Source organism: Macaca thibetana, chromosome 14 (assembly GCF_024542745.1).
Source record: "Macaca thibetana thibetana isolate TM-01 chromosome 14, ASM2454274v1, whole genome shotgun sequence".
NCBI lineage: Eukaryota > Metazoa > Chordata > Mammalia > Primates > Cercopithecidae > Macaca > Macaca thibetana.
Window position 1 is genome coordinate 16,408,488 of NC_065591.1, and position 13,464 is coordinate 16,421,951.

Consider the following 13,464-nt stretch of genomic DNA (forward strand, 5'->3'; position numbering starts at 1 on the left):
ACGTGGAACTGTGAGTCCATTAAACCTCTTTTTCTTTATAAATCACCCAGTCTTGGGTATGTCTTTATCAGCAGTGTGAAAACTAACTGATACAACCAGTAAATCATTCAGGTAAAGGAAGAAAATACCTTTTAAAAGCACAGACATATACATTGAAAATAAAGCCAATCATCTGTCTTTTCTTTGACATATGGATTTGTTTTGTAAGTTTAACATCTTAACTTTAATCACGAGTAATTATCCCATTATGGCTAGAAAAGCACTATCTAGAAATTGTCTTTGTGGCTACAGAAAATACATTTTTACGAAAACTTAGATATATAGATTCTAAAGATTATTCAGCACAGATATACATAAAGAAATTTAAAATAATTATGTGATATGTAACGTAGGAAGAATTAAAATATTAATATTGATTCTTATTTAAATCAGTAAATACAATTTCAAAACAATTAGAAAATACAAATACCCTCATGCAATAATAAGGGACAGAGATAACTGATAGAATAATGAGGGACAGAGATAACTGAGGTCCTCTGGTGGCCCTCCCTCTCCTGTGCTATGGCAATTTAAAAAAGATACCTTGTAAATGGAGTTTCCTTGCTTAGCATGGAACTAGACAGAATTGGAGCCACTATATCCTGTTAGAAACAAAACACAAAATTATCAAGAAACAGCTCTCACTGGACTTATTTAGAATAGCAAACAACATTAATTCCACTTTCCCTTAAGCAGCCTCATTCCCAAGATATGGCACACTCTGGGGACAGAGTGCCTTCAATAACAACAGCAAGAAAAAAATGATGCAACTAGGTCAGGGAACTTTTATCTAATTGAAAACGAATCTGATTATGTTTTATGCTGATGTCTTCCACATTTATTTGGAATAAGATAAAGAATAAAATTAAATGGCTAAAGTAAATTCTGACCCATTCTCTATGTCAAGGTAGTCATGTGAAGGGGAGGGATGAAACTTGAGACAGGGCTTAGTTCCTTTTGTTGTTGAAATAGAGGGAACCCATTAGAATGTAAGTGGAGAAATTTTAAATAATTTCTTTTCGTCGTTATTAAAGAAGGAGCAACTCGTGCTTGCTTCGGCAGCACATATACTAAAATTGGAACAATACAGAGAAGATTAGCATTGCCCCTGTGCAAGGATGACATGCAAATTCGTGAAGCATTCCATATTTTTGTACCAGCCATTGCAACAACATGCCAAAATGTAAAGACCATCGATGCTAAGAAGAAACTGCATCAACTAACGAGCAAAATGACCAGCTAATATCACAATGATAAGATCAAGTTCACACATAACAATATTAACCTTAAATGTAAATGGACTAAATGGTCCAATTAAAAGACACAGACTGGCAAATTGGATAAAGAGTCAAGACCCATCAGTTTGCTGTATTCAGGAGACCCATCTCACATGCAGAGACACACATAGGCTCAAAATAAAGGGATGGAGGAAGATCTACCAAGCAAATAGAAAACAAAAAAAAGCAGGGGTTGCAATCCTAGTCTCCGATAAAACAGACTTTAAACCATCAAAGATTAAAAGAGACAAAGAAAGCCATTACATAATGGTAAAGGGATCAATTCAACAGAAAGAGCTAACTATCCTAAATATATATGCACCCAATACAGGAGTACCCAGATTCATAAAGCAAGTCCTTTTGAGACTTACAAAGGGACTTAGACTCCCATACAATAATAACGGGAGACTTCAACACCCCACTGTCAACATTAGACAGATCAACGAGACGGAAAGTTAATAAGGATATCCAGGAACTGAACTCAACTCTGCACCAAGCAGACCTAATAGACATCTACAGAACTCTCCACCCCAAATCAACAGAATATACATTCTTCTCAGCACCACATCACACTTATTTCAAAATTGACCGCATAGTTGGAAGTAAAGCACTCCTCAGCAAATGTAAAAGAACAGAAATTATAACAAATTGTCTCTCAGACCACAGTGCAATCAAACTAGAACTCAGGACTAAGAAACTCAATCAAAACCACTCAACTACATGGAAATTGAACAACCTGCTCCTGAATGACGACTGGGTACATAATGAAATGAAGGCAGAAATAAAGATTTTCTTTGAAACCAATGAGAACAAAGACACAAAATACCAGAATCTCTGGGACACATTTAAAGCAGTGTGTTGAGGGAAATTTATAGCACTAAATGCCCACAAGAGAAAGCTGGAAAGATCTAAAATTGACACTCTAACATCACAATTAAAAGAACTAGAGAAGCAAGAGCAAACACATTCAAAAGCTAGCAGAAGGCAAGAAATAACTAAGATCAGAGCAGAACTGAAGGAGATAGAGACACAAAAAACCCTCCAAAAAATCAATGAATCCAGGAGCTGGTTTTTCAAAAAGATCAACAAAATTGATAGACTGCTAGCAAGACTAATAAAGAAGAAAAGAGAGAAGGATCAAATAGATGCAATAAAAAATGATAAAGGGGATATCACCACCGACCCCACAGAAATACAAACTACCATCAGAGAATACTGTAAACACCTCTATGCAAATAAAGTAGAAAACCTAGAAGAAATGGATAATTTCCTGGACACTTACAGTCTCCCAAGACTAAACCAGGAAAAAGTTGAATCCCTGAATAGACCAATAGCAGGTTCTGAAATTGAGGCAATAATTAATAGCCTACCAACCAAAAAAAGTCCAGGACCAGATGGGTTCACAGCTGAATTCTACCAGAGGTACTAGGAGGAGTTGGTACCATTCCTTCTGAAACTATTCCAATCAATAGAAAAAGAGGGAATCCTTTCTAACTCATTTTATGAGGCCAACATCATCCTGATACCAAAGCCTAGCAGAGACACAACAAAAAAAGAGAATTTTAGACCAATATTCCTGATGAACATCGATGCAAAAATCCTCAATAAAAGACTGGCAAACCGAATCCAGCAGCACATTAAAAAGCTTATCCACCATGATCAAGTGGGCCTCATCCCTGGGATACAAGGCTGGTTCAACATACACCAATCAATAAACGTAATCCAGCATATAAACAGAACCAAAGACAAACACCACATGATTATCTCAATAGATGCAGAAAAGGCCTTTGACAAAATTCAACAGCCCTTCATGCTAAAAACTCAATAAATTCGGTATTGACGGAACGTATCTCAAAATAATAAGAGCTATTTATGACAAACCCACAGCCAATATCATACTGAATGGATAAAAACTGAACAAAAGTATTCTATTATGAGTTAGATCCATTAAGAGAGTCAACTTTTAATGACATACTACTCATTTCATCATATGCTAATTTATTTAACGTCCCCAAACTCCAGATGAACTCTAATTGAGTCTTTGGAGACAGAAGTATGGATTTCTGTGCTGGTGTGAGAGAGGTGTCTCAAAGGGCTGTTGAGGAAATACATACATTGAGTGCAACGAGGACACATTACACACCAGAAGAGAGGGAAAGGTGTCACTTCCAAGAGCTGGTCTTCCAAACCAAGGGTAAGTACCTGGGATCAGGGGCAACTAGGAAGTCTGGCCGCTCTCTGACCTCAGCTGCAAATCAGAAGGGGGATACAGAATCTGGCATGACTGTCAAAGGATTTACTGCTGCACCACACATGCACACAGGTGCACGTGCAGACTCCCTAGTACATCAAATTCCATTCAGTGATACATCCTGCTCTCACCTAGAATTTGAAACTCAGTCTTATATCTATGCTGGACCATCATATATTCACTTACACGGTGAAGAAATCAAGAGAGCAAAAAAAATGTGACTTGCTTTTCTGACTCCAGTGATTGTGCTACTCTAAACTACTAGTGTATGGCATTTTCACTTCTTGGTAGTAATTTTCAGGTGCCAGGAAGGCACATTCCTACCAAAGAGTTTTTCTTGCTCCAGTGAAGGGAGCAGAGACCTGGGCTGCTGCAGGGGAAGGTACATCTTGATAGGCCATTCTATAGGAGATTCTTTAGCATGATTGGATTAGATATTTTCTGTGCCTTTTATTTCACATTCACAGATACTTGGTAACTTGTTTCAAATTCAAGATGGACTTGAGGTCTTGGAAGTGAGCCTTCTCTTTCATTTACTCTTCTTTCTTATTTTGATACAGTACACTGTGCTGGGAAAGTCCACTTGAGGATAGATCTTGTTCTGAATATTTTGAACCAGGTTAGAAATAGACAGTAGTGGCTGGGCATGGTGGTTCAAGCCTGTGATCTTAGCACTTTGGGAGGCCGAGGAGGGCAGATCACGGAGGTGAGGAGTTCAAGAGCAGCCTGGCCAACATAGTGAAACCCTGTCTCTACTAAAAATACAAAATATTAGCTAGGCATGGTGGTGGGTGTCTGTAATCCCAGCTACTTGGGAGGCTGAGGCAGGAGAATCACATGAACCCGGGAGGCGGAGGTTGTAGTGAGCAGAGACTGTGCCACTGTACTCCAGCCTGAGTGACAGTATCTCTATCTCAAAGAAAAAAAAAAAGAAATACACAGTACTTTATTAAACCAGCTTCAAGATATGATGGTAATTAACCAATTACTCACTCTAGAAATATTTACTGAGTGTCAATTCATTAATAGGAGCTGTTCCTCATGCTGGGATATAGCAATAAACAAGACAGAGGAATATTTTGCCCTATAGATGTTGCATTCTGGTGAGGAGAAGCAGGCAACAGATTTAATAAACAGGAGTTAGAGGATGACAACAGATGAGGGGGATAACACAGTAGAATCGGAGTAGAGTAATAAGGATAAAGATTGTTGGAGGGAAAGGGGCATGGAATTTAAAAGGAGTGGTTAGCATGTACCTTTGTCAGAAAATGACATTTGAAAGGAACTTAAAGAAGATGAATGAATGATCCATGCTAACATCTGGAGAATAGTGTTCCAGGCAGAGGGAACAGACAGTCAAAAATCTTTGATGCTGGGACAGAGACGGCACATTTGAGAAAAAGTGAGAAAGCCATCAAGACTGGGGCAGAAGGAAGGAGGAGGTCAGTGAGGTGACTGTTAGGAGATAAGGTTCTTTAGGTAAGGGAGAGACAGATTATGGGTTTTAACTTCAAATAAATTGGGAGCCTTTACAGGGTTTTAAAAACAGAAGCAAGTTATTTATGTGTTTAATGGCCTACTCTGGCTGTTGTATTGAAAATATACCACAGGGAACAAGGGTGCAGATGAGTTAGAAGGTGGTGGCACTATTTTTGACAGTAGATCATAGTGGTTTGAACAAGAGTGGTAGCAGTGGAAGTGGGGAGAAGTGGTCAGATTCAGGATACATTTTGAAGGCAGGAAAATCACAACTTTCTGAAAGATGGAAAAGTAGATAAGAAAGAAACAGGGTAGATTGATTCCAAATTTTTGACTTCAGATACTGGAAGAGTGGAATCTTATTAACCAATATGGGGAATGAACAAATCAATTTTTGGAACTGAAGATTAGGAATTCAACTTTAAACATAGTTATTTTAAAATATCTATTACTATTCTCTTATTACAGCATATTAGCACCTGAGCAAACTTAGTAATCTTCCAGTAGCAGATTTTTAAAATCTGAACTCATAACCAGCAAGTTAATAGATTTTTGGAAATTTGTGAACCCATTAAAATTTTGCATGTTTTTACATATGTACATATTCATATTTGAGAATTATCATTGCTGAGTTTATCAAGTTCTCAAAGAGGTTCATGAGTCCAAAAATTTAAGAACATTAATTATTTGCAGATAAAGAAATTAAGAAATGCAGTGTTTAGAAAATATGCACAACTTCATAGGACTGTATTTTAAGGACACAAGAACATGTATGCAAATCTTGAGATGAAAAGAAGGGTGCAGTCATCTTCAGCAAATTTAATTTCTCACTTCAACCAAGACAGCGGTAATATCCTGTATATCCCAAGATATGTGTGTATATAAGGACTGTTAATCTGCTCTGCCACACTGTATTGCAATAAGTGAGGCTATCTATTGTCTCATGAAAGTTTTTCTTTTTTTTTCTTTTTTTTTGTTTTGAGACACAGCATCTCTCTGTCACCCATGCTGGAGTGCAATGGTACAATCTCAGCTCACTGCAACCTCTGCCTCTTGGGTTCAAGCAATTCTCCTGCCTCAGCCTCCTGAGTAGTTGGGATTACACCCGTGTACCACCATGCCTGGCTAATTTTTAGTAGATACACGATTTTGCTGTGTTGGTCAGGCTGCTCCTGAACTCCTGGCCTCAACAGATATGCCTGCCTCAGCCTCCCAAAGTGCTGGGATTTACAGGTGTGAGCCACCGCGCCTGGCCCATGATAATTTCTATAAGAGATTTTACCAAATTGGAATCATAGAAGTTTGGCGCTGGGAATAGGATCAACCAAAATTTTCAGATGGGTGAATTGTGTTCCTGGGATGCAGAATTACTTTCCTAAGTTATACAGGTGATTAGTGTCAGGGATATGTACCAAATATTGGAACCCGCAATCCTAAACCCTGTAACTCCTTTGTCTAATTACATGGGAGTAGTTGACAAAAATGTTAACTTCTAGGATTTTAGCAAGATTCTGAATGATACCACCATTCTGGCTGAAATTGCTTATTTGTAGAAACTTGGCCTTATTTATTTATGTTTTACAAGCTCAGAGTTTATAATTAAGTCAGATAATTACCCTCCCACTCAGAATAATGGTAGTTAAAAATTTGTAGATTGATTTTCTGTCCAGAAAATGGGCTGTTTTCTTAACATTGATGTTTTCTTACCTTTTTCTAGGTAAAAACCTGTAGGTTAGGAATTGTTACAATACTTCTCCAAGATTACAGAACCACCAAGTAAGAAGATCTGGTTTTGAACTCAGACACCATATCCCTTGGGCAATTCTACCTATGCCAGGCCTGTCTTTTCTCACCTGGGCTTGCTCATGTCTGTGGGTAGCTCTTAGCATCACCGTAGACTGGATCATATAGAAGGGCCCCACTCGCATGTTTGGGGGACAGCTTGCAGTTAGCTGGGGTGACAGAGTGAGCACAGCCAGATGTCTTATCCAGCAAACTAACCCAGGCTTATTTACATGGTGGTGGTAGGTAGGATTCTAAAAGTGAGAAGAGAAACATAAAAAGCCTCTTGAAATCCAGGCTTTGAATCCACATGGAGCTGCCTATCTTTCAATCTATTGGCCAAAGCAAACCACCAAGCCATCCAAGACTCAAGAAGTATAAGAATTAGAAATAGTAACTGGTACATGGTCAAAATGTATCTATATTTGTAATATAAATAGCAGTTCTAATAATCTAATACTTAATGTAAATACTTGACACATAAGAAGTTTTCAATAACTTATGGAAAGATAGTGAAATTTTTTGAGTGCCCACTAATGGACCCAATATTGGGCTGTGTTATTTTTATGTATGTTTTCTTTATTCAATCAGACAGTCTATCAAGAAGTTATTAGCCAGGTACGATGGCTCATGCCTGTAATCCCAGCACTTTGGGAGGCTGAGGTAGGTGGATGACCTGAGGTGAGCAATTTGAGACCAGCCTGGCCAACATGGTGAAACGCCGTCTCTACCAAAAATAAAAAAATTAGTCGGGTGTGGTGGTGGGCGCCCGTAATCCCAACTACTCAGGAGGCTGAGGCAGGAGAATTGCTTAAACCCAGGAGGCAGAGGTTGTAGTGAATGGAGATCATGCCACTGCACTCTAGCCTGGGTGACAGAGTGAGATTCTGTCTCAAAAAAAAAAAAAGAAGAAGAAGAAGAAGTAATTAGTTATCTTTGTGAGTTTCATTTTTTCATGTTTTGTGAGCATATGGGACTTGCCCTGCATAAAATAGTTAATAAGCAAAATTCCTAATTTTCAAATTATTTTTTACTCCAATTCCAGTAATTTTTCCAAATCATGGACTGAAGTCCTATAATTCTAGATAGTAAGGGAGAAAAATGTACAAGCTTCTTAGTAATTGTTGCTTTGTAAATTAGTAATAATTGATACCCTTGTTAACTTGTGTCAATACAAAAATCACTAAGTGATGCTTTTCCCTTCTCGTGATAGTCAGGCTTTCACCTCTGTGGACATGGACGTGGGAAATCGCACCATCCTGACTGAATTCATCTTGTTGGGTTTCTCAGCAGACCCCCAGTGGCAGCCGATTCTATTTGGAATGTTTCTGATGCTCTATTTGATAACCTTATCGGGAAACATGACCTTGGTTGTCTTAATCCGAATTGATTCCCACTTGCATACGCCTATGTACTTTTTCATTGGTAATCTGTCTTTTTTGGATTTCTGGTATACCTCTGTGTATACCCCCAAAATCCTGGCCAGTTGTGTCTCAGAAGATAAGCGCATTTCCTTGGCTGGATGTGGGGCTCAGCTGTTTTTTTCCTGTGTTGTAGCCTACACTGAATGCTATCTCCTGGCAGCCATGGCTTATGACCACCATGCAGCAATTTGTAACCCATTGCTTTACTCAGGTACCATGTCCACTGCCCTCTGTACTGGGCTTGTTGCTGGCTCCTACATAGGAGGATTTTTGAATGCCATAGCCCATACTGCCAATACATTCCGCCTGCGTTTTTGTGGTAAAAATATCATTGACCACTTTTTCTGTGATGCACCACCATTGGTAAAAATGTCCTGTACAGACACCAGGGTCTATGAAAAAGTTCTCCTTGGTGTGGTGGGCTTCACAGTCCTCTCCAGCATTCTTGCTATCCTGATTTCCTATGTCAACATCCTCTCGGCTATCCTGAGAATCCACTCAGCTTCAGGAAGACGCAAGGCATTCTCCACCTGTGCTTCCCACCTCATCTCAGTCATGCTCTTCTATGGATCATTGTTGTTTATGTATTCAAGGCCTAGTTCCACCTACTCCCTAGAGAGGGACAAAGTAGCTGCTCTGTTCTACACTGTGATCAACCCACTGCTCAACCCTCTCATCTATAGCCTGAGAAACAAAGATATCAAAGAGGCCTTCAGGAAAGCAATACAGACTATACGACCACAAACGTGAAGGTTATTCTCTTTGCAAATGCTGTTATTGAATTTTCCAGATTATTGGCTTATAAATATGTTCGTTTGCATTTCTGTAGTTCATTTAAATTCAATAAGTCATATTTAAGACATTAAAAGATTGACCACATGAGTCTTTAATTGTTATTAGTTTGTTGTGATGTAAGCAAAACAAAGCAATATTTAAAACTTATAGTATTGGGTTGTTTGACATTCTGCAATACGGTATTTTGCCTCGGCAGTATTCAATCTTTCATAGATTTCATTGTGTTTGCTGCCTTTGGGAGATCTTGGGGAACAAAAGAAATTATGTGGTTTAATGAGTATAGTTTGACTTTGAAGCTTGGTAAGCAATCTTTACTAGGTGACAAGAATATCTTAAAGGGTGAGATTTCTGGAAATATGCTCAAGATTTTACAAATATTTATTTTAAGAAAATCATTTCCTCAAAATTTCTTCAGAAAGCTCTAATTGAGCATAGAGGAAGTATCTTTGTAAACCTCATGCCTTCTACGTAAAGAGAATATTAGGAAGACGTTTAAGAGTTGTTCAGGTTACAAACAACAATGACAACAGCAAAACTCTCTCTACATTAATGAATAAATATGTGTCTTTAGAATTGCATATCATCCTAAAAGAGTGTTCTCTCTTACAAGGAGTGAGTACTCCATAGTACTCTCTCTCAGATCACACAGCGATCTAACAACATCAAACAAAATGAAACAAATGAACAACAGTAACCACCGCTCCCTAGTTACCTTTCTTTTTCCTTTGTCCTGACCAAAAGACATAAGCTGCATGTTTGCCCCTGGCCTGAACCCAGCCTGGGCCTTGAACATTCCTAAGAACTGATAAACTTGTTGAGGTCGATGCCTGAAATCCTGAAAAATCAAACGTGTTGCTAACCACGTGGAAATGAGGCTTGGCCTTGAGCCCAGTTCCCTAAACCCTGATATAAACTCCGTAACCGAACCCCCTTGTGATGGCAGGTTGAGTTGATATTTCACTCAGTAGCCTTTAGAAGACGGCAAGTTAAGGATTATTGGTTACAGTTTTCAAATCAGAAGCTTGCGGCTCAGAGGTTAGCACTTTGTTAATGAAAGGTTATAGCATTTGCTGGAATGAGCACATTTACAAAATTAATTAAAATTTAAAAATCTGGGACATATAGTTGTAGCCATTTCATTCGTCTTTGCTGTGACATTTCTCATCTTTCTCTTCGGCTGCATTTATTTTCCAACACATCCTGCCTCTTTCCATCAAAATAATCATAACATTCTTATTCCTCTATCACAAAGGAAGCTGTTTGTGTACTTAACTATAAGGATTTTGGGTGTATCCCACAAATATCAATGATCCATATTATGATTTCTTTTCATCTCCATAATACTCACTATGTAGGAAAAATAATTGGGTCAGTATTAGGGGAAACAACAAAGTAAAATTTAGTTTTACTTTAGGATGTCAGAAGTATTACTCTTCCATTTTGCATTAATCGGAGATACTGAATTTTAAAAACTGTAGCAATATTCAATTGAACCTACCATTCTGTAGTATATATTATAGTCTGATATCAAAACCATAAAAAACACACAAGCAAACAAACAAAAATACAAAGAAACAAAATTTTTCCCGTTGAATTTTGTTCAATGGTAAAAAAGAAAAATCTAGTTCTGTAACCTCTCTGAGCGGTTTGTTATCACTTAGCACTGATTTGGGAACTTTATGTCAATTCAGACTTTGGATTATGCTGACTTGAAGAATTTTTTCAGAGCTTCTTTCACGTCTTTATTCCTCAGACTGTAGATCATAGGGTTCAACATGGGGAACAGCACAGTATAAAAGGTAGAAACACTTTTGTCCCTCTCAAGGGAGTAGCTGGAACGTGGCCGAGAGTAGATGTAGAGAATGGAGCCATAGTATAAGGTAACAGAGATCAGGTGGGAGGAGCATGTGGAGAAGGCTTTGAGGCGGCCCTGGGTGGAGCGGATCCTCAGGATGGTGGCGATGATGGAGAGGTAAGAGGCCAGGATGAGCACAGTAGGGGAGATGACATTGGAGGCCAGCAGGAAGTGCAGTACAGCCTGGTAGCTCTCTCTCACCCTGCATGCCAGCTTCACCAGGGGTGGGACATCACAGAAAAAGTCATCAATGACATTGTCACCACAAAAATCCAGTGTGAATGTGTTGCTGGTTAATATTATCGCATTGACAAAACCTCCAGTATAGGAATATAAAACCAAACAGATGCACAATCTCCCTGGCATAGCCTGGGCATAAAGCAGGGGCTTGGAGATGGCCACATAGCGGTCATAAGCCATGGCAGCCAGCAGGTAGCACTCACTATAGGCCAGTCCGGCAGAGAAGAAGAACTGACACAGGCAGCCAGCAAAAGAGATGCTTTTGTCTTCAGAGATGCAGATCACTAGGATCTTTGGGGTGTAGACAGAGGAATACCAGAGATCTAGAAATGACAGATTTCCAGTGAAAAAATACATGGGTGTGTGGAGGCGGGAGTCATTACAGATCAACATGATGAAGGTGCTATTTCCTACCACAGTCAGAGGGTACACGCCCAGGAACACCACAAACAGGCCCAGCTGCATCCATGGATCTGTGGTGAAGCCCAGCAGGATGAACTCAGTCACTGTGTGATTGCTCCTCTGCGTGGCTTACGGATACCGCACCTACAAATAGAGTAGAAGAGAGTTTAATTGCCTCAACCAACACCAAATGACAGCATTTTCTATACTAAGCACCTGCAATAATATAATCAACACTAAGCAGGAATTTTGGCTGCCTTGGGCAGGTGATGGAAGTTTTCTGAGCTTCAATATAGTTATTGTAATAAAATGCATTTAATAACAGAAAAGCCTTCATGCTATTGAGAGGTTTATTAATTTTTTCTTGAAAAACAAAATATTTGTTGAGCCCTATCTGCTGTTCCAGACAGTGGGATATAGCAGCGAAGATGATAGGGCTGACTCCTATCCTACTGAGCTTTTATTCTAGAAGGGAGAGATACATAAAAAACAAGTAAGTACAGTGTCAATTAATGTTAAATGCTAATAAGAAAATAAAACTAGATGATGGGATAAAAACCAACTAGGAAAGAGCTCGTCTAATTTAGACACTGAGAGAAAAAAAAATTCTTTTCCTGTTCCCAGCAATGGATGGACAAATTGTTCAGAGCCTATGAAAACTGAAACCTTCTAAATACTATGGTTTAGAGGGTGATAACAATGTATTTTTCCACAATCACAGAAAAAATTATCTGCTTAGTTACTCCGCAGGAGTCTTTGGTACATTTATCATGAATTCCAGGGAAGGAATTCAGTTGAGAATTAGGGTGAAGCTTGGGTAAAGACCAATGAGTTTATCTGTTTCTGCCAAGTAAAAAAATGTGTGATTTCTTTATGGGTATTTGGGGTATAAAATGTTGAGACTCAGCATTACTTGTCAGTCTCTATAAGCAGCCCTGGACATGGTTCTTAAAAGGACAAGTTGATATTGTCTAGAGCAATAGTTCTGAATGCCATAATATTGGAAAAACCTTCTTGTCAAACAAACATTTAGAAATGCTTCCTTTAGATTCTTGAAATAATATGTATAATTGATGTAACCTAAGTATAAACCTGTATGTATGTGTATGCAAACTATCCTAAGTCTAATGTAAATAGATGTAAAAGAAAAATAATTCACAATAGAAATAATGAAATAATTATAATATAGGTTGTGTTATAAAATAATTTGAATTTCAATACATAAATGCTGGATCACTTGGTGAGATATAAATAGTAAAATCGACACATGTAGAATCATCATTAATGTGTTGGTGACTCAAATATCAGGAGTCACGTTGATATTGGTGATATTTTCCTGATAAGTTCATCAAGTCTTGACAAAGTTCCAAAAAAAATAAACCACAATCTTTCCTTGGTTTTATTAAATTGTTATATAGGAGGACCTTGCAAAATATAAGTTTTCTTTGTCTGTAGAGCAGAGTAGACTTCAAACTGATGTAATTATAACAATATTTTCTAATGCACAAATATGCATTGTGAGTCTGGGTGTAGGGAATGGAACATTTTTCTTTGCATAGGGCTGTCCCTATGCATGCAGGATGTGTTCATACTTGTCTACTACATACTAAACATCCAGTAGTCCTCTTATCTTTGTGATAATAATAAATCCAACCACACACTTAAGAAATGCCCATCAATGATAGACTGGATAAAGAAAATGTGACACATATACACCATGGAATACTATGCATCCATAAAAAAGAATGAGTTCGTGTTCTTTGCAGGGACATGGATGAAGCTGGAAGCCATCATTGTCAGTAAACTAACACAGGAACAGAAAACCAAACACCACATGTTCTCACTCATAAGTGGGAGTTGAACAATGAGAACACATGGACACAGGAAGGGGAATATCACACGCTGGGGCCTATTGGGGGC

General features: G+C 38.4%; 3 protein-coding genes and 1 non-coding gene across 4 annotated transcripts in view; 3 read left to right on the top strand and 1 right to left on the bottom strand.

Moving 5' to 3' along the window:
• Nucleotides 1–13,464, top strand: part of LOC126936113 (olfactory receptor 5M1) — a 270,162-nt gene that overhangs the window by 201,668 nt on the left and 55,030 nt on the right. The gene's annotated exons all lie outside the window — the stretch shown is intronic.
• LOC126936636 (U6 spliceosomal RNA) lies at nucleotides 1,086–1,192 on the top strand. Its single transcript, XR_007719468.1, has one exon. It is a non-coding gene; the product is annotated as a U6 spliceosomal RNA (small nuclear RNA).
• LOC126936115 (olfactory receptor 9G4) lies at nucleotides 5,503–10,858 on the top strand. The gene has a single exon (XM_050758563.1). It carries the CDS (start codon nucleotides 8,019–8,021, stop codon nucleotides 9,000–9,002), a length of 984 nt encoding a protein of 327 aa, XP_050614520.1. The 5' UTR covers nucleotides 5,503–8,018; the 3' UTR covers nucleotides 9,003–10,858.
• LOC126936172 (olfactory receptor 1013) overlaps nucleotides 10,747–13,464 on the bottom strand; it is a 134,944-nt gene continuing 132,226 nt past the window's right edge. The window contains exon 2 of the mRNA XM_050758638.1: nucleotides 10,747–11,688. Within this exon, the coding sequence (XP_050614595.1) occupies nucleotides 10,747–11,607 (861 nt within the window). The 5' untranslated portion in view covers nucleotides 11,608–11,688. The remainder of the gene's footprint in view (nucleotides 11,689–13,464) is intronic.

What these genes read in the sequence shown, in the direction of transcription:
- LOC126936115 (XM_050758563.1), top strand. Translation starts at nt 8,019, where the DNA reads ATGCTTTTCCCTTCTCGTGATAGTCAGGCTTTCACCTCTGTGGACATG.